The sequence below is a fragment of the Amblyomma americanum genome, chromosome 6, assembly GCF_052857255.1.
Source record: "Amblyomma americanum isolate KBUSLIRL-KWMA chromosome 6, ASM5285725v1, whole genome shotgun sequence".
Classification (NCBI taxonomy): Eukaryota; Metazoa; Arthropoda; class Arachnida; order Ixodida; family Ixodidae; genus Amblyomma; species Amblyomma americanum.
Window position 1 is genome coordinate 30,150,321 of NC_135502.1, and position 24,811 is coordinate 30,175,131.

General features: G+C 45.3%; 1 protein-coding gene across 4 annotated transcripts in view; it reads left to right on the forward strand.

The window, feature by feature from the left end:
- LOC144136544 (kin of IRRE-like protein 2) overlaps positions 1-24,811 on the forward strand; it is a 402,200-nt gene that overhangs the window by 306,363 nt on the left and 71,026 nt on the right. For all 4 annotated transcript variants that reach the window (XR_013315630.1, XM_077668936.1, XM_077668937.1 and 1 more), the window contains exon 2: positions 22,411-22,722. Coding sequence is in view for 3 of the 4 variants with exons in the window: in XM_077668936.1 (XP_077525062.1) it covers positions 22,411-22,722 (312 nt within the window). In the remaining variant the exon portion in view is untranslated. The remainder of the gene's footprint in view (positions 1-22,410; positions 22,723-24,811) is intronic.

The window sequence follows — 24,811 nt, forward strand, 5'->3', positions numbered from 1 at the left end:
GGGCGCACAAACGCGGCGCTTATGCACAGCCTAATTTTTGTCCGAAAAGTTCTCGTATTTCTGCATGTGTTTACATAGCAATGAATCGAGAAGCCCTGTAAGCTAATACTGTCAGGCTTGCTCGCTATGTGGTCGCTCAAAAAACAGATTTTCCCACTCGGACGACGTTGTTAATGCGATAGCATTTAGGCTGTCGCCTTAGGAAAAAAAATTCTGGCGTCTCCTTAATGAAATTCAGTGATTGGTCATTTCACGATGACGTCATCTGGGTCACGTGATCCAGGTGACCAGTCACAGAAGCGCCAAATTTGAAATTTCCTATGAAATTCCATGATTGGTCGAGAGATACCACGTGATCTTGTGCCGTCATCGCCGTGGGAGGTGCCAGGATCGCGAGCGAACTGCCCACCGTTGCCAAATTCCGTGTAGTTGCCAGCTGCCCACCGTGGCGCTGTGCATGAGCCTTACTGGAGCTCAGGTAGAGTAACGTGGGTATCATGTCCCGCCGGTAGCTGTGATTTAAACAGCCACCTGCCGCAGCTGTGGCGCATTATTTAAACGCTGCACCACTGCGCCAGTAGAGGTATGAGCAGTTCCTGCGATCTATGAATGCAACTCAGATGGTCATCACGTCATCAAAACCGCGTGACCACCTGTGGATCAGTCATAATGCACCGCCAAAGCAGAAATGGGAGCACCTCCACAATTTGTAAGTTAGACCACCCTCGAAAATTTTCAAGGATCCTCAACATTTTGGAAGTAGGCCCACATCAGAAAATAGATTAAGGTAGATTAGTCGGTATGATTTGTATAATCACATATGATAATCCAGTAGAACCTACTCGAACATTCTTGAAGGCAATTACTGATACATGCCATATAAGGGCAATTAGTAGAAGTGGTTCCATCCAGAATTTTGGCAGAAAGATCGCAAGACGAACATTAGACACCCATTGTAGACACCACACAAGGCATCCTTATTGCTATCACATTTTCTTCTTTAAGAATGAGGTTAAGAAGGCCCTTATTTTTTTTTTCTTGCATGTGTAGATTCTTGGCTTGAAGGCATGACTATCCTCTCAACCTGGAACGCTTGACTGACACTTGCGCAAAGCTCCGTAATGTCTTAAGGTGGTAATAAAGCAGTCGTTACAAGCCTGCAACAAATCTGCAAACTGCCAACCTCACGTTCATGCTCGACCAAAGATGCAGACTGCTGCACGAAAGCGCGCTGTTAGTTCAGAAGCTGCCAGCGAATAATTTAAACAGCATTTCGCTTCCACGGTACTCTTAAAATTAAAGCGACGATTTTTCTGCCAATTTTTCTGCAAGTGCAGACATGAAAGGAAGCTCTCATAAAATCATTAGGCTCGATTTTTTTCATTTTCCATGCATGTTTGTCACCCCTCGATGTTTCGAGTGACTGTTTCAGGTAGCAAGAGAGTTATGTGTAGTGCAGTGCTATAACTTCACGCGTGAGAACATAGCTCTCTGCTCGTGGCGCGCACCCACGCAGGCGTGGCCGCACCGTTCGCTGGCGCACGCCATCCGCTTCAGGGCGCGAGGAGCTAATCAGCGCAGCGACCGAAGTAGCAACCGTTAATCAATTTCGCGCTAATCTTCCTTCCGGAGCGCCGCGTGACCTACGCGACGCTCTGGCCCGGGCCACGGTTATGCCCTCTCTTCCTCTTGCCGCTCCCCCCCCCCCCCCTCCTCCTCCAGCCGGACCGGTGCCTAAGGCACGGGAACGCCGAGTACTCCACCTTCTCCGGGCCTCTCTCTGTCATCTTTCTCTCATGCGTGTCCTCGCAGTCACCCCCAAGGGACTTCCATGCAGTAGCGATTACACTGAGATCCCAGGGATATGTGCTGCCTCTGTATATGGCACCTCGTACATGTATACACAACTTGTGAGAAATACAGAGCCCAAGTGCTTTACTTTCTGGCCAGTGCTGTGTGGCCCGTTATGCATTACCAGCGTAGCAGATCTCTTGAAGGTAAGATGAACTCAAGTCCTCATCCCACCGAATAGTAGTACTCCCACGGACGCTACTAGAATCGCAATACACGCCTTTGAAGAGAACACCTTTAGACCTCTTACCTGTGACAAAGGCTGTGACCGGTTGTAACCCATGCTTTTCCTGAGCCAATGCCCACCTATCTAAACTAATCGGGAGCCGTATTCTGTGCGGATGCTTCCCTACGTCCATTTTTTTATGATTCCCCACATTTGCTCAAGGTTCCGTGACGCTGGAGTCTATAAATGTTTCCACACAAGCTGCTGTTAACGGTGTGTTCGAAGCCTCCTTTGCTGAACACCTCATCTATGTACCTTTGTCAAACAGGGCAGATTCTTTTTCAGGTTTTTTTGCGGCAGTCAGAATGGAACAGCCACGTGATTGTTCGTTTATATGAACAGTTTTGTTTAGCCCCACAGATTTCTGTCATCCAAAACATTTTATAATCCGACTATATTGCAAGTCAGTTTTTTTCTCCTTTCTTCGTGTGCTTCGACGCCTCTGTGGTTTCAGTTTATAGAGGAAATAAGTATTGACGCTACGATTACTAAGAATGCAACAGAAAAATAAAAAAAGGCTTTTGTTGCATAACGGGAGTAGTGCGGACTCAGACTGGCGCCGCATAAAATATCTAGTCAGAAGCCTTCTGTTCCACATTTGATGAAACATTTCATCACGGTAGCAGGTCTAAGTAATATTAAAACCTAGGCAGTTCCCGCCATCATGGCATTCCTCAATAGTACATGCATCACTGAAGATGTTTAGTTGTAGCACGAGATAGCAATAGTACTCGTAGTGTGATATTGCGGTGCTTTAGCCGATGGAGGCTCAAAACAGAACATTTCGTTGATCTGCCTCATGTGAGGTCAAATTTGGCAGCGTCAGATATGAGAGATTATGACGGCATTTTGCATAAACCGTGAAGTGCCATCGATTTGCGAAGGAAGTTCAGTGCTGTTGAGGATAGCGTATTGAATTTAATCAACACAGCATTTATTGGTTTGTGACACTAGATAACGTTACATTCATTACATCCTGCCTCTTCGACTGTAGCTCCCAGTGTTGTGCGCCAATATTCGAATGGCAATACAAAGATGAAAGGAAAAATTAAGGTTAGTCGGAGGTGATAAGCACCTATCATTTTTTGCTGTAAATATCTACAAATAAAAATAATAGTTTTTACATGAGGTGCTGCAGGATATACACCACATGTTTCCAACCTTGCCTACTATATATATATATATATATATATATATATATATATATATATATATATATATATATATATATATATATATATATATATATATATATATATATATATATATATATATATACATATGTATATATATATATATATATATATATATATATATATATATATATATATATATATATATATATATATATATATATATATATATATATATCACACACGTAGTGTATAGACTTTCTTATCTACTATATGTGTGTCACTTGTTCTTAAACGCTTTTACGCAAAATCAACCTGGCTGAATTTTCACTCTGGCCAGCTCTATATTACGTTCACGTTGATATCCATCTGACCTGGCTTAAAAGCTTTGCACTTTGTGGCTGGACGTTTCCGGTGCCAAGCCCGCTGCACGCAATTATGGATGAGCGACTATCACTTCTTCCTCCCTCAGACTGGCCCTTCGCACCGTTCCGCTTCTGGGATTCGCTCGGCCAACCCCCAGCGGTGGCGAGATATCGTTTCTGGCCAGCCAGCCGGAAATTCATCAAGAGCTCCGCTGATGTCGAAGCGGCGTGTGCAACGACTCTCGAAATTTAATTTATCGCTTCCTGCGAGAGCGCCCCGACCAACCTCCAGTCTGTCCGCTTTTGGAGTTGAATCTTTTCGGTGATTTTATTTGCGTCATTTTTGTATTTTTGCATATTTTCTTTTACTTTTATACTTCAGAGCGTGGAGTTTGGTTTAGCTTTTTTTCGCTCTGCATTGCTACTCCAAACGAACTGCTACACCTTTTGGTTAGCTTTCTTTTCGTGAGAGGTGAAGGGTTTTATTAGAATTTGCAAAGCGGCGTCTCAATTTTGCTGCGTACGGATGTTTAGCTTGCGGCTATTCCTTATGATGTCTGCTTTCTTGAGGACGGTGTAAACGTGCTGAATGGTTTTCGAGTGCAGATTCCGCTATAACTGTATTCCGCGACGAACAACTGTCTCTAAATGTTCAACATCGCGTATTCGATTTCTGTCATCTTAGCAAGTAGGCACAGGCATCTTCTCAGAAGTACTTAAAAGCGCTGTTTGTGAAACCGTGGATTTTTTACTCTCCAACTGCGCGCATTATTTTATCAATGCATTAAGTTTCCTCTGCAAACTGGAACCAGAAAAGGCTGCTTGGAGAGGCTCCTGAGTTTTCACTAACTATGCTTCACAGCAAATGCACCTACGTACACACAAGATCTGCACAGTGCCGAGATCAATACTTATGACTCAGCAGCTGCTCTATTCCTGTCTCCGCTATCGCATTTAGCGGTTCACCGACATTCTTGAAACTACTGCACCCTTATTGGCTGAGTCGACGTATTTTTCGACCATGGAGTTATTTGCGCCAATTTTCATGCAGGTGAATGGATTATGAAGTAACTTAAAGCTGAATATAAGCAGGTGAGTCAGGTTCAATTCATTGAATCTCTAAACACAAAAAAAAATCCATGTGAGTGGACCAGCTTGAACACAAAAGATTCGTTGGAGTGGATTTGCTTGAACTGAACAAATATAGCGAAACACAGCTGAATGCGACACTTTCGTTATAGCCTTTGTCCAAACCTTTGTCCAAACGTCTGACAAGTTACATGTTCCTCGCCTTTAAAATCATGCCTTCCTCATATTTCTCCCAACGATCGAGACGATATACTGCATCATTGCTGTTGTGTTTTCCCACGTCTTGAAGTTGTGTAGCACGTTATGGAACCTGACAATACCACTTTCTCTTTTTGGACTAGGACGGGGCTGCTTATAAAAAATTGGAGAAAAACAGGAACACTTTAGGTACAACTGCTGCAGCTGTTTGGAGTTATCAATGTAAAATGCAGGGCCTATATTTTGCTGTACAGCAGTTATACTGAGCACTCACGTGTACCGCATCCTCCGTCAGGCGGCCTCCTTTGTTCCTCTCGCTGCTTATTATCCACGAAATAAAAGAGAGAAATCAGCACTGACTCGACCTTCGGCTACTTGAGCAAGACTGAAATCGCCTTTAACATTTATCGTGATCACCACCTCAAGCATTCTGTGCCTCACTCCGCTCTGAATCGCCCAATCGTACTAGGCATGCTTTAGAGATTCACACAACATACCGTCAGACGTGGGGTTCGTGTGTCATTGCAGGCATCCTCGGTTAAAATCGTAACCCGTCCGATCAGGACAGGCCTGCCGTCGAGCGTTTCATGTGGATGTTGAGAGGAGTACTCGTTTGGTTACATTAGGTACAGATGAGCCTGACTTAGGAGGGCAATGTATTTACATCTTCCTACACTGTTAGCTGGCTCCTTAAAGGGTTGACATTATGTAAAACACCAAGAAGGAGTCCGGGCTGGTTTTTGAGGGACTGTCTGGTAGGGTTTCACAAAGCTCAAGGCTCTCAATCACACACACCCCGACTCGTGTATGCGTCCTGCATGGGATATAAGCTCACGATTGGAGAGAACGTCATGTTCATCTTGACGCGCGGTCGCGGCCATGTGTACACAGCTAAGTAGCGTTCCAAGGCTGTTCCACGCTGTCATTGTTCACACATGCACATGATTACTTTTTCGCGCTGTTGATGCCGCGCAGACAGCTTCTAGAAAAAGGGTTCTTCGTTCTCATGTCTCGGCATGACGATTTCGGCATAATCCCTGCAGTGCCATGCCGTACGCGCCTTGCGAGATTAGGTACGTCTCGTAGACTGCTTGCCCTTGAATCCCATCTGACTGGCTCTCGAATGCAGACTTCATCCGGGTCACGTCGGGCGCAGACTCAACTTGGGCGGCTTCTTGTTGGTACAAGATTCTTTTGACACCCCAGTTTTTCTGTATTGTCTTCTTTTGTATGCAGTGATGCTTTGTCGGGTTTCCAAACAAATAAGTGCGTTTTTTTTGCCTAATTATACGAAAAAAATTTTCGCGAAAAGTGTTTTTTTAGGTACAGTGTGAAAATGAAATGTAACGCATGAATTTCTTAAATTCTAAGCGTCTGTTTTTTCATGCGCGTTATTTCTTCCTTTGCAAGCCCAAGTTATTACTGCACGTGTGTCCTCGTGAGTGTGCGAGAAGAAATACTAAAATAATTTTGATAAATGAGGCTGTACCCAAAGGGCGACGAGCACGTACGTTCCTTCGTCGCAAAAGGCCATTTTTTTTCGGGGCTCAATTTGGACGCCAGTGCAGGACTGAACTCCCTCGCAAAAGAAAATAAATGAGAATAAAGAGGACCTGCGCTACTCTGAAAAAGGTGTCGAGACCGGCTTTTCGTCTCTTTTGGCACACTCTTGTGGGCGCATATCAAAAGTACAACAATGAATGAAAACGCGCTGTCATATAGGCAAAGTAGATCTGCATTTAAGGCTACGTATACGGCCGCGTCCGAAATAAAGAACGTCAAAATCCTGAAATGCGAAGAGAAAGCTAAGCCAGGGAATAGTTCACGGGGAGAAAATAAAGAGAAGAAAAAAAAGGTGAACTTCTGCCCCGCTCTACCGGAAAGATCGTTGACATAGGCTGGAGCTGATGGCGCGAGCAAGATGGATGGAGCGAGGTTTTGGGGAGCGTGCGGTGCACGGGTCGTATGAGATCCGCGCCAGTTTGCATTTTTTTACATCTATCTCATCGAGGTTTGTAATTTCTCTGCATTGTTGGAATTAGTTTGTTCACTTTTTTCCTCTAATGACGGCTGATAATTCGAGCGTTGACTACAGTGTTCATCGCTGTTGGCTCCAGACTGTTTTCTTTCGTGCATCCATTGTACTGAGTGCAAGAGTTGGAAAGTCAGCTTGGTAAAGGAACAAGCAGACATTCGTTAAGAAGCAGCCACGTTGGCTACTTCTCTGATGAAATGATAGCCAAAATGTGGTTAATGATTTTGACGGTTCCCGTTATGCTTAGCTTCTACATTCTAGTTACTCCTCCTGGATGTGAGGATATCACGCAAGAAAGGGAGGCTCTTTGAAACGCCGCTTGTCGTACGCTAATGAACATGGAATTATTTCGAGAATCTGTGACTGCGAGAAATTTTCTACTAGACGCAATTGTGTATCCAACTAGGCTGAATCTATTATGCTGTCGAAGGCGTCGAGATTTTGGGATTACTCCCGTCGCATCCTGCTTGTCTCTAAAGTGCTGAGACTACGTTGGTGAGCCTAAGCACAACCTAATCTCATCGGCCTAGATGAGATGAGTCTAGATTGATTCCCGTCGACTTGTGTCGTGGTAGGCTCAGTGACGTTTATGTAAGACTTATTTTTTAGCATCATGCAAAAAATTAGATCGCACCTTTACTTTGTTAGGTATGATTAAGTTGCGCAGCAAAAAAAGTCGAGTAGGTGAGGAGAGTAATATTTATAGAACATTATGGTACGGTGTCTCGACCACGACAGGCATTGCCTAATACCATGGGCAGGCATTGCCTAATCCCGTGGACAGCTATGCGTCGTTAGCTTAGTGGTTAGGGAGCCTCGGTCCGACCTCTCCGCAACGACTTCAGACTCTAGTGCCGGCGCCCTTTGTTTGTATATATGTTGTCCACGTTAATATGACAGCGTTGTATGCTTGTTAACTGATTTTCTGATATGCTGACACCTTTTATCGGTCGAGATAAAGACCAAAGTACGAAATGCTTCCTGTGTGTATATATGATTAAAATAAAATACACTGTATTCTCAAGCCACGATGGTGATATTTTGATGCGTAGTTAATTGTCTACAGAACTTTCCTATGCTCTAAAGGATATGGCCTGCTTCAGGGGTTAATTTTTGGTAAGCATAGATTTTGTAATCCTGTAAGTAATTCCAAGATTTAACGCATAACCCGGATTTGGTCATGTTCGTTCACAATTCCAGAAGGGCGATGATTCTATGCTCCCTTTATACACTAACTGATCTCACGCATAAGATCTCTCTATTTCGTCTGAGGTTTTTTTTTTATATAGCCGGTCGCATATTGTCCGATACTTGTAAACGTAGCAAAGAGGCATTAACTGTTTTTTGCTCTTTCTCTCTGATCACATATTTTACGGACAGGCATGCCGGTGAAATTAGGGCCGCTATACACGCTGCCTCTTGCACACCCTAAGAAGCCTCGTGACGAGAGCTGTAGCAATGCCGGTGCAATCAGAGAGGTTCTGGCGGCGTCTCTTTTTCAGGTCCGGTATGCCGACCCTTCGTTAAGTCGCGCGGTCCTTTGTCGGCGATCTCTTTGTCGCAAGATTCTTTGCAGCTGCGTGCAACGAGGGGCGGGCAACAAGAAAGAGGGCACACGGCGCACTTACTTTGGCTGGTTTTCTCGATTGCTTCCCGCTTCTCGTTACCATGGCTTATTGGTTAGCGCATCTTGAATCACTCCTCGAATCACTTGAGCTTCGGCGTGCTTGTGTATGCGTGCTTTGTGATCTCGTTCAACTCAGACGGCTCTCCTTTTACGCTTTTGCTTACTTGCGACCAGCGGCAGAAGGCACAAGGGTGCAAAAAATGCGAGGGGGATAGAGGGGGAGGGGGGCCTTGCTTTTGGTAAGAATTGCAGAAAACCTTCGTAGAGTTCTCTTTTATTAAGATCATTTTTGGTCACTCTTTGTTCCGTTTCTGAAGTGTCTTTCGTCGAAGTGAAACGCAGGGCACGTAACTATCTCTGTGCTGTAGACTAGCTTGTTTGCTCGTGCTTTCCGTGGTACGTTAGCAGCGAGGTGGAAGAAAAACGCCACTCGAAACCTAGCGTAGAGTTGTGTTTCTTGCTCTTCGCACCGCTTGTGCATTGTTCAGCAGCCACAGTTTTTATCACGTGTCGGGGCACGAAGTTCGTAACCACCCTGTTATTTCCCGCAGCCACTGCATTTCGCGGAATTCTTTCCAGCGTTATCCGGTTCACCCAAGGCACAATTACTTACCTAAATAAGGTACCTTATGGTGAAATGTCACTAGAAATGCCTTCCGAAGAGAATAAGCTTGGGCGTGTTGGTAATTCGTACCTAAAGGGATACTGAGCAGAACTCTATCAATTTTTTTAAAAGCAAAATCTGATAGTTAGGCATTTCATGGCTTTGTTGCCGCTTTTCTGGGAGCGAAAGATGCATTTATTTCAAAGAAATTTGAATTCCAAGTTGAAAAAGTTTTTCCCGCCGCTTCGATTCAAACTCGATAACTCTTATGACGTCACGGAGAACTCTTATGACGTCATAGGACGGAGTGACGTGAAACGTGACGTAAACGCAGACTCCGTGATTTCTGACGGTTAGCGGTGCGGTCTAGCAGCTGCCGAAATGAAAGCTACCGCCGCCGCATGTTGAAGGCATCTATCGGGGGTCGCTACCGTCGCTTCGTTTACTTTTGCACCGGCGTCTTGCCAGCGTTACGATGGATCCCGTTCCCGAGCCCGACGACGTAGTTCTCGCAGAAACTTCGGCCTGCATTTCAGCGACCTCAGCCCCACAGAGCGTGCGATGATTTTGAGGGAGCACGGTTAGGTTAGGCGCCGGCGGGTGGTTTTCCCCTTCCGCAGTGAGCAACCGTTGCAAACTAAATATCATAACTCCAGTGCGGGGAGTCGCGAGGGGCCAGGACAAGGTCGGCGCGTTGCGCCCATAGGATGCTGGCCGGGGCTTTGGGGCCAACGGATTGTGATTCCTTGAACTGCGCGGTTGCACGGTGCAGCAGGCAGCGTCGAGGTCTCCCATCGCTGCAAGGGCCAAGTTATTTATTTATTTATTTTTTGCCACAAAAAGCGGATGGGTGCTCAAGGGCGGTCGCGTTTAAAGTTGGCGGCTTGAAACTAAAGCCGACGCATGACGCTTCAACGGATTCCGCTGGATCCAACTGGTTCTCTGGATCGGGCTCTCTCGCCCACTTGCATGTACCTTCAGATGTGTACTGTGAATGGATTAAATTAGCCGAGAGCTCGAAAAGAACAGTTCCGCCCAACTGCCGAAGCTATTGAATTACGTCACAACTCGCCGAATCAGTCTGGCCGGGCCGGCGGCGGCTGGCGCACTTGGCGCGAAATAGAGACATGCTCCAAGTCTCCGCCTGTGCGGTCAGAGTGTGCCGAAGCCGCCGAACTTGTCGGCGGTCAAGTGCAGTTGGAGTATAGAGGGTCTCGCTTTGGCTGATGTGACGTCGCCATGCAGCACGCGCGTGCGCGCGTCACGCCGGAACATAAACGCGCCTTAACAGAGCCTGCGCCGCTAACCGCTAACCAACGTATTCGGTGGCGCCATCTATGGGAGCCACTGAAACCCCCCGCACACTCACTGAATAAAAGAAAAAAGTCTTTTGCCGAGGATCGGAATCGAACTAGGGCCTTTGGCGTTTGAGGCGCAGACGCTGCCACTCCGCCACAACGGCTTGAGGTATAACTATCAATAAAGGCGCATCTAGTGAATGCACTCTTCCGATGCAGAAATCTCCGCGCTTTCGCTAGGTATATCCTGGCCTAACAGAGCTATGCCATCAGCAATGTTTCTGAACTGCCTTGTACCTTGTCTCCCGTCCCTAACAAACGATTTCCGTTAAGTAGTTTGAAGTTGACTGGAACAGCCGGGAATGTTTCGCCGGGCGAGCGTGCGCAGACACAAGTACTGCCTTGTACGATTACCGACCATCGTGCCATCATATTTTTTCATCGACCGCGGCGATCACCTGACCAGTCTTAACAAGCTCCTTCAAAGGTTAACTAGTACTTGAAGTGGCACTTGGAGTTCCTCTGTTGATCGACGCTTGCAAATCGAGGCGCGTCGAAAACAAAACCACGGGGCACGCAAAGCTCATAGACGCGAAGCGCCATAACAAATCGAAACTCTCCTGGCCGCCTGGGGCGCCGCCAAGAATCGGTTTTCTTTGCTTCCAACATTCAGGTTGTCTTTTGTCTGCCTTCCTTGTGTGATAAAAAGGCACTATCGGTTTTAAAACAAAACTTACTTCAATATTGAACCGCGCAAACTTCCTTTGTCAGCCTCAGGGATTCGCGGTTATTGTAGGAAGGAAAATTCCTCCAAAGTGGCGTCTCTTGTCCTATGACGTCACCACGCTTGTACTTGCGGGATTGGCCTGTGGCGGCGATACCTGTATTTTTTGTTCTTGCTATTTTCTACCTTACAAGAGCTTTGTTTTCAGTAAGAGCGGCATTTTTGTGATAAGGAGCTGGTATTCTATCGATACAAGCCAACTTCAGTTTCTCCTCAGTGTCCCTTTAAGAAACGACAGCGCGCAAAAGGATATGAGATGGTGTCGTCCAATACCGTTCCAAGCCTTTCACCCCAGAAAAGGCGAGCACCAAGTCCAGCGAAATCGTGTACCGACTATAAAACTGGCGGGTGGGGGCACTCGCTAATGCCAAGCGGATGCTGCACCATAGGGTCATCGCTTCGGTCAAAGAAAGGGCCAGAAGTGGCCTTTATCGCATGGATCGGGTTTAATTAGTTTGACGGCGGTACGAATCACTTTAACTTTCAACGCAACGGCTGGGTCGAAGGCCCTTCTTCCAAGCATTTCACCCCAATAAAATCAACCACCAGGCCGATAAAAATATCGCGCCCATTAGAAAATCGGCGGGTACCCGGCGGTAGCGAGGATCAAATCTTGGTGTGCTTTCGCGGTATTGGTTTGCAATTACAAAATGCCTGCTGACGGCTTTCTGCTTCTTTTTTTTTGCCTGTAAAGCGTACTCTGCCTCAATATGAGTGTTGCTGTGGCAAAGCAAGTTTCAGCATCCCCGGTATGGGTATTTTATGGCGAGGGAGCTTGGGACGCATTTATGTTTACCAAGTTATATAACCACATTTCAATACAATAAGCATTCAGGTAGATATTTTGGTGCCTAATAATATGTGAGGACATATATGATTAGAGAAACTAAAGATTGGACTGCATAATGTGTTTTCGTGCGCCAATGGCACTTTTAATATTGAACTTACACAAGATCCAGGTATTAGAGGATCAGGTCCGAGCTTTTACTGCTTCACTTTTATTGAGAACTTTAATCCGATAATTTCAGCGTGCACGAGAAAAACACACAGTATAGAGTCTTGCCAGCGAGGACGGACCACATTTTTTTCTCGAGTGGCGACAACGCATGCAAAACGACGTCGCGCTGCTTTCTGAGTGCGTGTGATCGGACGTAAGTAACTGGGGAAGGAGTGTTCGTTCGTGTCCTTGCATACTAATTTCTCTGCGCTCGAGAGATCTTCACGGGCGGCAGAAATTAGTCTCAGTGCGATAAGGAGACTGAAGCCGGGATAATGCAAGGAAGCAAGGCGACGGCGAGTGAGCTGTTAAGTAGGTGGCACCATTCCTTGCGGCTATCCTCTTCGTGCTCGCTGAACCGATCGCGGGCCGCTTGGAAACAAGAAGTGGATAGGGAGAGGGGATATCCGCGAGGCGTGCACTTCTGGCGGGAACAAAAAAGGAGCCGTGTGTGATGTGACGACGAGGGACGAAGATTAATAACGCGGCGGTGGTTTTTATGGCTGGCGTGTCGTCACTGGAGCTCGGGTGCTCACGCTACATGCTCTCGATGTACGTGAGCGCACTGCATAATCAGAATAGGATGTTTGGTTCTCTTTCGCTGTTCGTGCTAAGGGTAAGTAGGTGAACTAATTCAGAATTGATTATGTATGCGTTGATGAAGCGCTCCTGCTTCAAGTTTAGAGCATTTAAGAGCGAAATATTTCGATTAAGGCTTACGTTCTCAACACATACGAAAAGATGCGTGGTCGCTGTTAGGTTCCGGTTATAGCGCTAACGAAAATTTACTCGCTTCGCAGCTCATTGCCAGGGATTATGAAATATTATTAGCAATAGTGTATAATGAAACCGCGCCGTCTAAACGACAGCAAAGTCCGCCGAATCAGCGTCGTCCCATATATGAATAGGTCATTACCACCCATGTAGAGAGTATTTCCTCAACATTCTCTACAGAACAGCCTTTTAATACTCGGCACTTAGCTTCCCTCAAACTCTAGGTTGCCTCACGCTACTTCGCAGGAGTAAGCACTTACATGACGTTGCATTGCTTTTTTTTTTAAAAAAGGAAGCACAGTCACAGTATTGTGTCTCTTTTTTTTGTCCCGCGTTGTAGCGGATATCGTTTCAATGTCTTCCCAACTAGCTTGCGGCCCCACTCTCCCAAATTACTTTCGTCAACTTTTGAGTTCGTTTTATCGCTCTCATGCGAGCCTACGGTTGCGTCGCAGGCTATCCATGAGTGGTCACCAATGAATCAACGAAGAACTTCTATTTTTTACTAATGGTCTTGGCGGGCTTGGTGGGTAGAACCCCTAGTCCAGGACCCCTGCGGCTGCTGCGGCGACACAGGCCCTGCCTGTCAGTCCACTTTGATCTTCCGGGTGGTCGCAAGAATGTGGTGTCTCCCACAGTTGCGTTGTAACGTTTGGGGATGCTGCTGCCTTCGAATTTTTTTACATTTTACGGCTAATAATACAGAAATGCTTTCGCGCAGCAATGTTCACGCGATAGCTCAGTGTCGCAGAAAAGCTGGCGTCGGCGTCATTAGCTGAGCACAAAATCTTCGAAAAATTCTGATAGGAGCGATCTGAGGCCAGGTGGGCCACCTAGGTCACGTGACCTTGTGATATCTTCACAACCTGCCCGCCGGATGGTGAGCAAAGTGCGAACCATGCCAGGTGGCATTTAAATTAACAGTTGGTCGCGAGAGGTTGCACGGGAAAAGCAGCCTGGCTCGCACAAGCCCTACCGGTGGTAGAATCTACCATTGCGGTGCATTGGCGCATTGCTTAACCGCTGCACAGCTGCGCCAAGAGTGCTTTGAGTACTCCCAGGTATCCATGAATGTAAAGCATAGAATGACTAATTCCACATATAGGGGCATTAATTCATTAACGCTACCGCGTCATAACCTTAAGGCGGAGGTCAAGTGTCCCCTGCAGTTTTCCCTTTCTTATTCTGCTAATTTACAATGTACGAAGACTGTTTACGGGCAGCTGCTTTTTGCATTTTTTTTATGGAAACGTCCCGACTTACCCTTGCATTGTTGTTCGTGTTGTTTTTTTTATTTTTGAACATTAATAATTGCACCCCGTTTTTTTCTCGACGTTCGCAATAAAAGAAAAAAACATTGAATTTCCTGGAGGATTTTTTTCTTTCGTATTCCGATTTTAAACTTTCAATCCTGACAATGTGGGGAGACTGAATGCTAACACATCCGACATGGATGCACGCCAGAAGCACGCGCTTCTTCCAAGACAACAAACGCGGACGGCTCGAACGCACCACGCTGATGTTTCTTGCTCAGTCGCATCAGAGCCCAATGTACGGGTGGGCACGCTCGGCTTCCGAAACAACCATCGAGGAGAAACGCCGCCCGCTCTTTCTTCTCCTCTCCGCGATCTTTTTCTTGCCCTTCGATCCACGTGCTCGCGCAAACTGTGGTACAGCTGCGCTCACGACCGTGTTCGCCTGTTTGTTTGCGCACGTGCGTTTCTATAGCTACGTGTCACTTGTTTACTCTTTTTGATTTTGGGCGGCGCCGCCATGTGCGGCGGCATTTCGTCCAGCCGTCGCCGGAGATTTCGACCTTCTCTGTACCTGAGGAGATTTCAGCGCTGATCGGTTTGGCGTTGCGTGTCGATTTTACGGATCACTGCGTACCTTTCCGCTGGCTGCGCTTTGACTGGCATCGACTGCAATCGCTGGAGATGGCAGCTGCCTGTTGCCTTCTAGCTCGCTGGCGTCGCGACCTTCGCCTCTCTTGTCTCAGGGGTGCCTTCATTACCTTGTTGCACCTGTTTATATTCGCGCTTCTACTTTTGTTACATTCTAAGGTGGCCTTGTGTGAAATTTCGCCGAGCTATCGTTGACAACTTTAATTAAAAGACAATTTCAAGGGCCCTTCTTCGGAAGATGGTAATAAAAACCTTGCTGCTGAAGCAGCATCGTCAAACATTGAAAACGAAGTCATGTAGAACATGGTATTGAGCCGGTGTGTCGTTTTTCGCAAATTACTCTGTTTTCAACGTTGATGCTTCTCTGTTGTCGTATTTTAGTTGTTCTACTGTGTTCTTCGTTAATTGTTCTTTTGCAGTCTCCCGAAATTTTTTAATCGACCGGTCTCTTCTCTACACTGAGAAAGAGGGAAATTAATGCCAGTCGTGTGTATGCGTGTTTATCAAATACAACGGACATTCTTCGCGCTTTGGAATAAGTTATTTTATCTTATTTTTTAGTTGTGCGAACTGCGCAAGCCCACAGCTGTTACGAATGGGTTGAATGTTTTTTCGAGCTTTCAACATTGCTTTTACAAGTGATTGCCAGAATTTTTTTGTCATGCCTGTGTAGTCCGAGTGGGGCCAAGGTGAATATATTAACGATTATTCACACAAAATCGGGTAGTGTATCGGTTTGCATCCGGCGAAGAATGGGTCGGAACGCGTATTGTATGAACTGGACAATATTATTTTATATATTGCTTAACTTTCCAAACTAGTTTACGTTTAGACTCGCGCAATCCAGTTCGGCTTTCGCTTCCGCCATGTTAGAGCCAGGTGCACACAACATTCCAATGAGCAATGGGACGACGGCCAGGGCGTTCTTAACACAACAGTTTTTAAGGTGAACATTTTTCAGTGAATTTGCAGTAATAGGACGTATTAATATTTTTTTAGCTCCTACTGTTAGCTAATTTAGGGAAACATCGTCCGAAACCGCGTGGAACTTAAGACCAAACATGAAAGCGAGCCTAAGGTTGAACGTTACGCTGAACATTTTCGAATTATTCCGAAATTTTCTGCCCAAACGATATGGAGTGCAAAAAAAACGAGAACTTACAGCACGTGTAAGATACTCGCAGTGGTCGAAGGCCGCGGCACGTCCAGCAGCGAAAAGACCGGCAAATACCCGAGTACAGCTACCACCTCTGAGGCACCCCAGAATGTACTCACTTTTCCTGCAATACATTTTAAGCTCACCGCTAATCTCGCCGAAGAGATCAGCTGCAATTTCTATGCGTGACATGGTATGAATACAATATTCTCGAAGCTCTCATATAAAGTTGAAGACGTTGGATATCTAGAATGCAAACAGCATAAGTAATAGCTTTCAGCTTTTTTGTTTTCATTGTTTTTTTAGTGTCGCTGCACGGGTTTAATTGAGAAAGAGCTCGAACAATGGAAGGTAGCGCACCCGAAGTGAATTCTACTATTTTTCTTTTCCAGTAAAAAAAAACGCTTCGCAAAACGTTATACAACTAATTCACAGCTATGAAAAATCGCGTACGAGTTGTTTGTTGCCATCAAAGTTAACTAGAGCGATCAAAACATTCACCATGCACGATCACTCATTGGAAGAACAGAAGACGAATATAATATTGTGTGAAGTGCAAAGTTGCCTCGGACGCGCTGCGTTGTCAGTGACCTTTCTCCTAAGAATCGAAACATCTGTGAATGATGAAAACGCCGCACTGTTTCCCTCTTCGGGACTCAGACGTCGGGTTTTGTCCTGTGTGCTTTTGCGCACTGCCGGTAGCGATTTACGCCGCCTCGCGTGTGAGCTCGCGAATAGTCTTATAATTACAAATGGCGCTTCGATCGGCAGCTTGCATTCTGATCAGGGGGCCCGTAATTACGGCGTCGCCTTTGTTTGCCGGCGCAAACCTTGCGCGGCTGCTTCCGCATTGGTAGTCCGTTCCCGGTACGTTCGCCAATACTTTCGTGCTAGGCTGGATTGTAATGCCCTGAAGGTGCTCATTTGGCGACACCATCAATTATACGTACACTCTCGCGTTTGTAGTCTCGCCAGTTTATATCATATTACTTTTGATGTGATACTTTTCGGGGGAGGGTGTCTGCGAAGAACTCTATCGTTGGTAGCTTTGGCGTAGTACAAGGAAACTGAATACTGTGAAGTGCACCTGCTAATCCATGAGAGTGTTTTTCAGTTTGGTAATGGAATTGGTTCTCGCAGGAGTGTACTGTCGACGTCAAGTGAAACGCAAACAGCGAAACGTCGTCCTTAGTTGAGGGAGTCTGAATACTTGCTCAGTTGATTTTCACTGAGATGCGTGGAGGGCTCTCTATTGCTCGGTTAATTAGTCGCGCTTGTATATCTCTCCACCAGGTAATAAATAATTTACGTTTTTTGCGTCCGCTATTCAATTGTCCTGGTCGCCTTTCCTTTGAAGCTGATAGGATATTTTTTGTAAGCTTGCAATCAGGGTGGACATTGTCGCTTCGGCCCTCAGAAGTTGTCGCTCTAAAACGGCAAGAGGGAAGTTGTAAGGGGGGGGGGGGGGGGGGGCGTGGAGGTGAAACAGTTCTCGCTGCTACTTTTTATTTTTTATTTTTTTTTGCTAGGAGGTTGAACGTGAGTACGTTTTTACGGCGTTCTTGTAGTTTAGGTTGGGGTGGGGTAAGCTATGTCAGCTTTCGTTCTATAATACGAAATGAAATGCCTGAAACAAGAACTCAGCATATGTGCCGGCTAATATCTGTGAGCGCGTCACAAAAGACATCGATGCATTCGGCGAATTAAAGGAAAAGATGGCATCCTGACGCAGCGCTGTTTGTCAGACTCCACTCAACTTGTTGGAAATTCGTTTTCAAAGCCTTCTTTTTGGAATGGCAGTGTTGAAGTCACTGGCTTGAGCCAGCCTATTATCGGACTGCTACAGGGCCGTTAGTAAATCCGGTCTTGGAGATGTGGCGCGAAGAACTCCCGAGACCTTCCCGCTTTTTTCTACCATTTCAGCCCATTTGAATCTCAGAGCGCGAATGAGAAGACGGAGCTATGCTAGGACGCTCGCTTCTTTCTAATTAGCTGCTAGCCCCAGTTTCGCGCCTGCGTCCTTCCTATCGGCGGGTGCCCTCTGTCCGGGCTCGCGCGGGAATTGGCCCTCGCTTTGGCAGTCTCCGCTCACCTTAACTCATTTCCTCCAGTAAGCCCCGTAATTAGTTCGTCCCTGACGGCGAAAAGAGGAAGTGGTAGCAACCGAGTGACGAAAGAAACGAGAAAGGAAGGAGGCAATCGTTTAGACACTGCGCGGGACGAAAACCAGAACCCGGTGTTGGCGGTTAATTCACTGGGCTTCAAAACTGATTCCGATTCTTAGAAAAAAAATCAGGTCGAGCGATGCTGTTAAAGCGGAAGGAGAAATACCTCTCCGCGCTTGATGGGTTTTGCATACTCGAGTGCTTAGCAAACAGGGAAATGCCGTTTTATTTCTATGTGTGAAAGAAAGCGGGCCACATTTGAAGAAATGCATAGAATGTGCTAAACTTGCGACTGCCCTGCCAGCACCAAAAGGGCATCGCAAAAAAAAAACGGCAAATGTGAAGCGCTCGAATCAAAGGATAAGAGCGGAAGCCATCAGCACACTGTATGATTTTATCTATGCGTATGTCTTTCAGCTGCCGCTTCGCGACTGCTTGAGAGAGAAAGAGAGAGAAAAAAGAGGAAAATAGTTTTCGCTTCTGTCTGAGTGCTTTGGGAGAAACGCGAAACAAGCTGGAGGTCCGGAGGGGTTCGCAAGATAAACAGCACTAGCCAGAAGAAACTACTTTCTCCCGACTTGGCGGGGCTCCCAATAACGATCGAAAATAAATCAGCACAAATAAGCGTATGCAGCGGCGGAGCTAACCGAAACGAGATAAAAAATTAATCGAGCCAGGACCGAAGGCCTGGGCTAAACAGGCGGCAAACAGGAGATAATTAGCGCGAGTCGGGAAAATATTGCGGAGGAGAACGCTGCGGCTGCAGTGAGCTACAGGATACAAGGCAACGAATGCGGAAGAAAGCCAAGACTGAAAAAAAGAGAAAACACTGTGTTTATCTGAAAGCGGGTAACCATGGCGAATTATCATTTTATTTGAAACGCTGTTTTTATTTTACCTTGTATTGTTTTTATAAGCCTTCTTTCGGTTTTGTTTGCTGAGACCACTGTTCGAGAACATTGTGCCTTATGCCTTGTAGTGAGCCCTGCAGCGGTGAGGTTGGCTGTACGGCCGGGGGCTATTTGCGTGTTTGCATTTTCTTTGTCAGGCCGATAGTCTTGTCTCAAAGGGCGTTTTTTATGGAGCAGAAAAGGGTTGCGGTCGTGTCTTGCAGTGCAGAAAGGAGATACAAGAATGAACACGCAGTAAGTTATGCTAGCTCAGCTAGAACACTCCCAGGAGATCTACGCTCTTGGTAGCTCCCGAAATGCTTCCTACGCCGAAGTTGCCTCATAACGACTTATTCCAGAAGGTAAAAATCAAGAAGCTATCACTGTCCAAAGGGCATGGGTGAAGCATCTGAATGTGCATACCATTATACTCTGTTATAATGTACTTTCACCGACAATTGCCTGTATGCCCGCAAGGTAGGCAAACAGAAGATGTGTGTTGTTTTCCAAGGTAGAAACCAAAATAAAAAGGATTTCCTCGGGATATAGCGCAATGCTAGTGGGAAAAAGGCCCCATGATTTTTATTGAATTCTTGTTGTTGCCTTCGTGACATGGCACGTACCCACGACGGGGGATTGGCCAGTGTTCAGTGGGGAGACCCCACAGAATAGGGTAAACTGGAGGCAAGGTAATGATTGTGCCTTGGGTGAAGTTTACGAGTATATAAAAAGAAAAGCATAAAAAAAACAAAGTATCGGGAGATAATATCTGAGAATTAGATATATGAAAATACCCAAACGCTTTTCTAACTGCGAAATTTTTCAAACAATTAGCAAGTGAATCTGCCGGTCGCTGTTAAGTAATTCTGGAGGTATTCGCAAACTTGATGCAATGCAAAGCCCCTGGCACTCGCGCCGAAAGAGGGAAGGAAGGGAACCGACAAAGTGAGTCCCAACTTTGTAATTGGAATCGAATTGTGGGTTGTTTTTACATTTCTTTTCTACTTTGTCTTCATCTTCAGTAGTGAAAGTTTATTTTTTTTATACGTCTTTATTTCTGCATAAAATAGGCCTAGCCTTGCGGCAGAAATGAGGGGCTTCATGGGGGTGGAGGTGGGGGAGGGGGAGGAGGGCCGGTCTCCAATTCTTCGAAGTGGGGTGGCCCTGTGGTCGGCTCTGCGAAGAAACGGCCAGGCCCTTCTTCTTCCTTGAAGTATAGGAGAAAAGCCCGCCAGAGCCGGAGTGCGTCCGATGATCCGATGTGTAATGGTGGAAGTTTATTTTGCTGTTGACACTAAAGGGGTTGAAGACATTTGCGTTCTGAGAGGAATTATTTTCTTTCTGTTCGAGGATACTTGTTTTATAATGCCCCAAGCGTTCCCTTCGCTTGTACCACATAAGTGCCGTTATGCTAAAATTATTTTCTGATTATTACAACTACATGCCGCTGTTTCTTGAATACAGACCAGTGTGAAGTGTGGGCAAACTTAGGGTTAATTTTTAGTGCCTCAGTTATTTTTGGAAGAGACATGCAGCTCTCACTAAGCCACCCTCGGGACAGGAATTAACAGCGGCTTGGTAAATGCAAAGTGTCCTTTACATAGGGACGAGTGCACAGCAAGTATCATTGTTGAACTAGCAGCCATTAGTAAATAACAGTCTGGCCAACATGAAGTGCTCCTTATTCAGTAGTAGCGTCAGACAGCAAGCTAACTAACAACCGTAGAATCTCGCGTGCTGTTTGAGGGAATAAATACGCTGCTCCTCAAACTAGCATAGCTGCAGGTTTATAATTTTTATTTTCTAGTCATCTTTTTCTATTTTTCGCCTCGCAACAAAACATTATCGTTATTTGAAATTTAGATCAGCTTGGGGCGTGTAGGTATTTTTAGTCTTCAAGGAAAAAATACAACTTGCAGTTTCTGTCACCAGGAAGATGGGAGTGAAGACAGTTTTGAAAGTCTCTTTTTTTCTTTTTTCATGAGAAACAGCAGTTGTTTCTGTGAGTGGCCATTAATTTTTGCGCGCTTTGGATAGGCGCTCACCTCGATAAATATTGCACAAGGACGCGGTTCTATATTATTACCGCCCTTTCTTTCTCTATAAAAATCCCGTAAGGCAAGAAATTGAATCGCATCGATTACTCTTTATGACACTTTCCAATTTCGCTACATCCAAAATTGGCGCGAAAAATTCCCAGCCTGGTGCACGGTGCACTTCTTTGGTTATTGGCGGCCTCTTTTATAAGCGGCTATTTAAGAACACTCATTGTTATTACTTAAAGAAAGGCTGATAAAGTTTTATCTTGATGTACTGATCTGATTCATTGAATGTTCAGAACGAACCAGAAATGAATGATTTCGGCAGGAATTTTCGGAAAGTTCAGAAAAATACCTGCGTGGAATAGGCCTTTTACGAAAATTCATTGCGCATGCAGTGCCGAAACAATCAACACTTTCATTTGTCTCTGCTCTACTTCAACAGTAACAGAACGATAAAATATATTTTCCGAGAATTTGGTACCGCCAAGGGAAAACTACAATATATTCAATGCCTGGCCAAATGGACAACTGCCGTCCTTAATTAAGTTTCCAAAATTCCTTTTTCTCTCGCCAGCTCTACATCTCACAAGCTTTTAGATGAGGTAAAGGCTCAGCATACTTATAAATAATGACCTACTAAGAACGTAAGACAGGAAATTACTCGTTATGTTTTGGTTGACCTAACTTTTATAGTTATTTATGAAGGTGCCACGAAGGTACCCACATTTCGCCGTTTGCCAAGTTTAAGAAATTTTGTCCTAATTGTGGGAAATGCAACAAAACGTTTCATTGCTCGCTATTTAAAAGGAAGAATATATGTATATTTTTAAATTCAACCTCTGGCACAAGGCAGCCCCTTTCGCCAGATAAATTTTGAAAGAGGCGGCCCTTCGAAAATTAATAAAATTGACGGATATTAGTAGGTTCTAATTTTATTTCTTTCTTTGGCAGAGGGCTTGTTTCCGCGTTAAAACTATGCTTGCATTTGTATTTCTGACCACAAAAGTTGCAAAAATTTTGACAAATTGAACTTTAATTGTTTCGTGAAGACGTCCCGAACCGATGTTAAAACTCCAAACCGATCATGTACTAATTTTTTTTCAGTTAAATAATAACTTGAAATGAAGTCCGGACAATGAGGCTGGTGCAGGACTCCATAATCTACATGGCGTGTCAATGTGTGTTTCGAAAACACGCATTAATTGTGTCAAGTTTATGCCTTCTTTATCCTGCAATTTGAAAAATTTTGTGTCTTTTTTTGTCTCTTCTTAGGGTTGGTGTCCGCAGTTCAGGAGTTCGATACAACTCCCAGTGATGCCGAAGTGAACCCTGGGAGCGAGGTGATGCTCGAGTGCAAAGTCCGCAACCGACGTGGCGAGTGCGTGTGGCTCAAAAACGGCTACGCCTTGGGCAAGATTCCGGACAAGTATGACTTCGAGCGAGAGCCGCCAAACGGCGACTGCTCGGTGCACATTAGAAAGGTCAACCTTGAGGAGGACGACGGATCGTGGCAGTGCCAGGTCACGAAGGCCTCGCTACAAGACGCGCCACTCAACTCAAACGTCGTGAAACTCATCGTCAGGGGTGAGTTTTGAATGCGTCTCCTGATAAATGCACGTTTCAGCACTGCATCAGCAACTTATTTCTTTAACTACGAAGTTTCTGAGAAAGCTGTATAGTTTTCCTTTGCAGCCGTACGGTTGCGCTCGGGTGGATGTCAGTTAGTAATTACTCCCTTGTTAGTAACTTATTGTAATTCCTTAATTATGCTCAGGACTAACGCCATGCTTAAGTTCACAGGTCTGCAAAGGCCGTACATAAAATATTTGATTACCCAATTATATATAGCTCTTTTTATTGTGGTTTAATTGGTACATGTTAACTGTGTTTTTCTAGGCCTCATAAATCGTATCAGAAGCGAACTGTCGTTCCGTTCTTTCCTTAATTGTGAATTTTTATCCAGGTGTGATAACTTAAACTTGTAGTTTTTACGACATCCCAAAACGCAAATGGAAAAATGCTGATTAAATGTTAATTTATGCTTCAAACTTCCTTACAAAATTGGGAATATGAAAGAGGCATAACAAAGTTAAGTGGCAACACGTGGAATTTGAATGTCGCCTTGCGCCTTAAAATCTGAAACAGGCGCTTTCCTACTCAGCAACGAATACTAAAGGAGAATGCCATTAAATTATTTTACTGAGAAGCACTCATCATCCTTTCACGATATGGTATTGGGAGACATAAAAGAGGATGCGTATCGACGTTGCGGATACTTACGTTAGACAGATACCATAAGTAACTCGTTTAAACGGCAGTTCTTTCTGATAGTGAGCGCAGTGCCCAAAGTTGCACTGAAAAGAAAAGTATGTACATTACCGTTCTTCGTTTCTATCTACCTGACTCAGTATAGCTTGAAAGGGAGTGTCTATACTTTTCTCTTTTTCAGTGCTCTACTGAAAGCCCAATACGAATAAGAGATTAGTGTTGTTGTGCGGAAATATACGCGGAGCCTTACGTTCGCATGGTGCGAGCAGCACTGAACTCTACCTTTGTGTGTGTGTGTGTATGCGTGTGTGCATTCGAGAGGAATCAGTTTGAAGGCAGTCTACATGAAGGGTGCTGCCTCTTCATAGACTCCTTTGTACATGCATACACGGTGACTGTACATTCATCTTCGAATGATTGAATGCGGAACAAAAAAGTCTTTGATCTCTCTTCTCTCCAAGGCGTACACGTATCCCGCATTAGCTAATGTCCGGAGTACATTTTTAAGTCATTTAAAATTGTTTTGAGAAAACGAGTGCTCCATTTAAGACTCCGCGAATGTAAAAGAAATTCTCACATTTAAGCCACATTTTCTGTTCTGTCTGCTGGAAATGTGGCATTGCCTCAATAACTGTGTGTATGCGGACTGGTGCTCTTTCCAGAAAATTGTCGTGGACTAAGTCAGGGTAGACGCATCCAGAGGAAGGTTAGCGACAACGAAGACATAACGTATGATGCATACAAACGAAAATTAAAGTGCTTTCATGCAGCACTTTCTTTGATGAATGAAGAAAATAGGCAGCGTGCACTAGGTGCGCAAGCTTTGTGAACTATGGATCCAGACCTCGCACTGCTAAGAGGCGGTTATTGGAACGCTTGTCAAGAACATTTCGAATGTCTCAGTACTAAGGTACAGTACTCACGGATTGAAATAGGACATTCGGAGCGCGTGGCCGTCGCTTCATGGAGTGCCGCCCGTAGACGCTCATGAAACCAAGGTGGTGCATTGTGGTATGGCGCGAGAGGGAGAACATCTACAAAGCAGAATTGTTCCTTCCAGTAGCCAATGAGCCGGCCTGTGGTTTACCACATGCCGCGTGGCACTGCAAGGTTAGCGCTCCGAATGTCCTATTTCAATCCGTGAGTACTGTACACATTCAGCGCCGAACCTTTACAAACATCTCGAGAAACTCATTGCTTCATAAAGTAAACGCCGCTATTCCTGAGCTGGTAGGTTGTATATACAGCGTTGCTGTGACGACAATTAACACGTGCAGACCTACAAACTAGGTTTGCCCGAGTACGCGCTGTATACTTAGCTCTTTGATGCCTTCCCCGTACCTCGAAGTACACCACACCCATTTGGCTCCTTTTTTGCGCACTGAACATAATTTCATGATTGAAA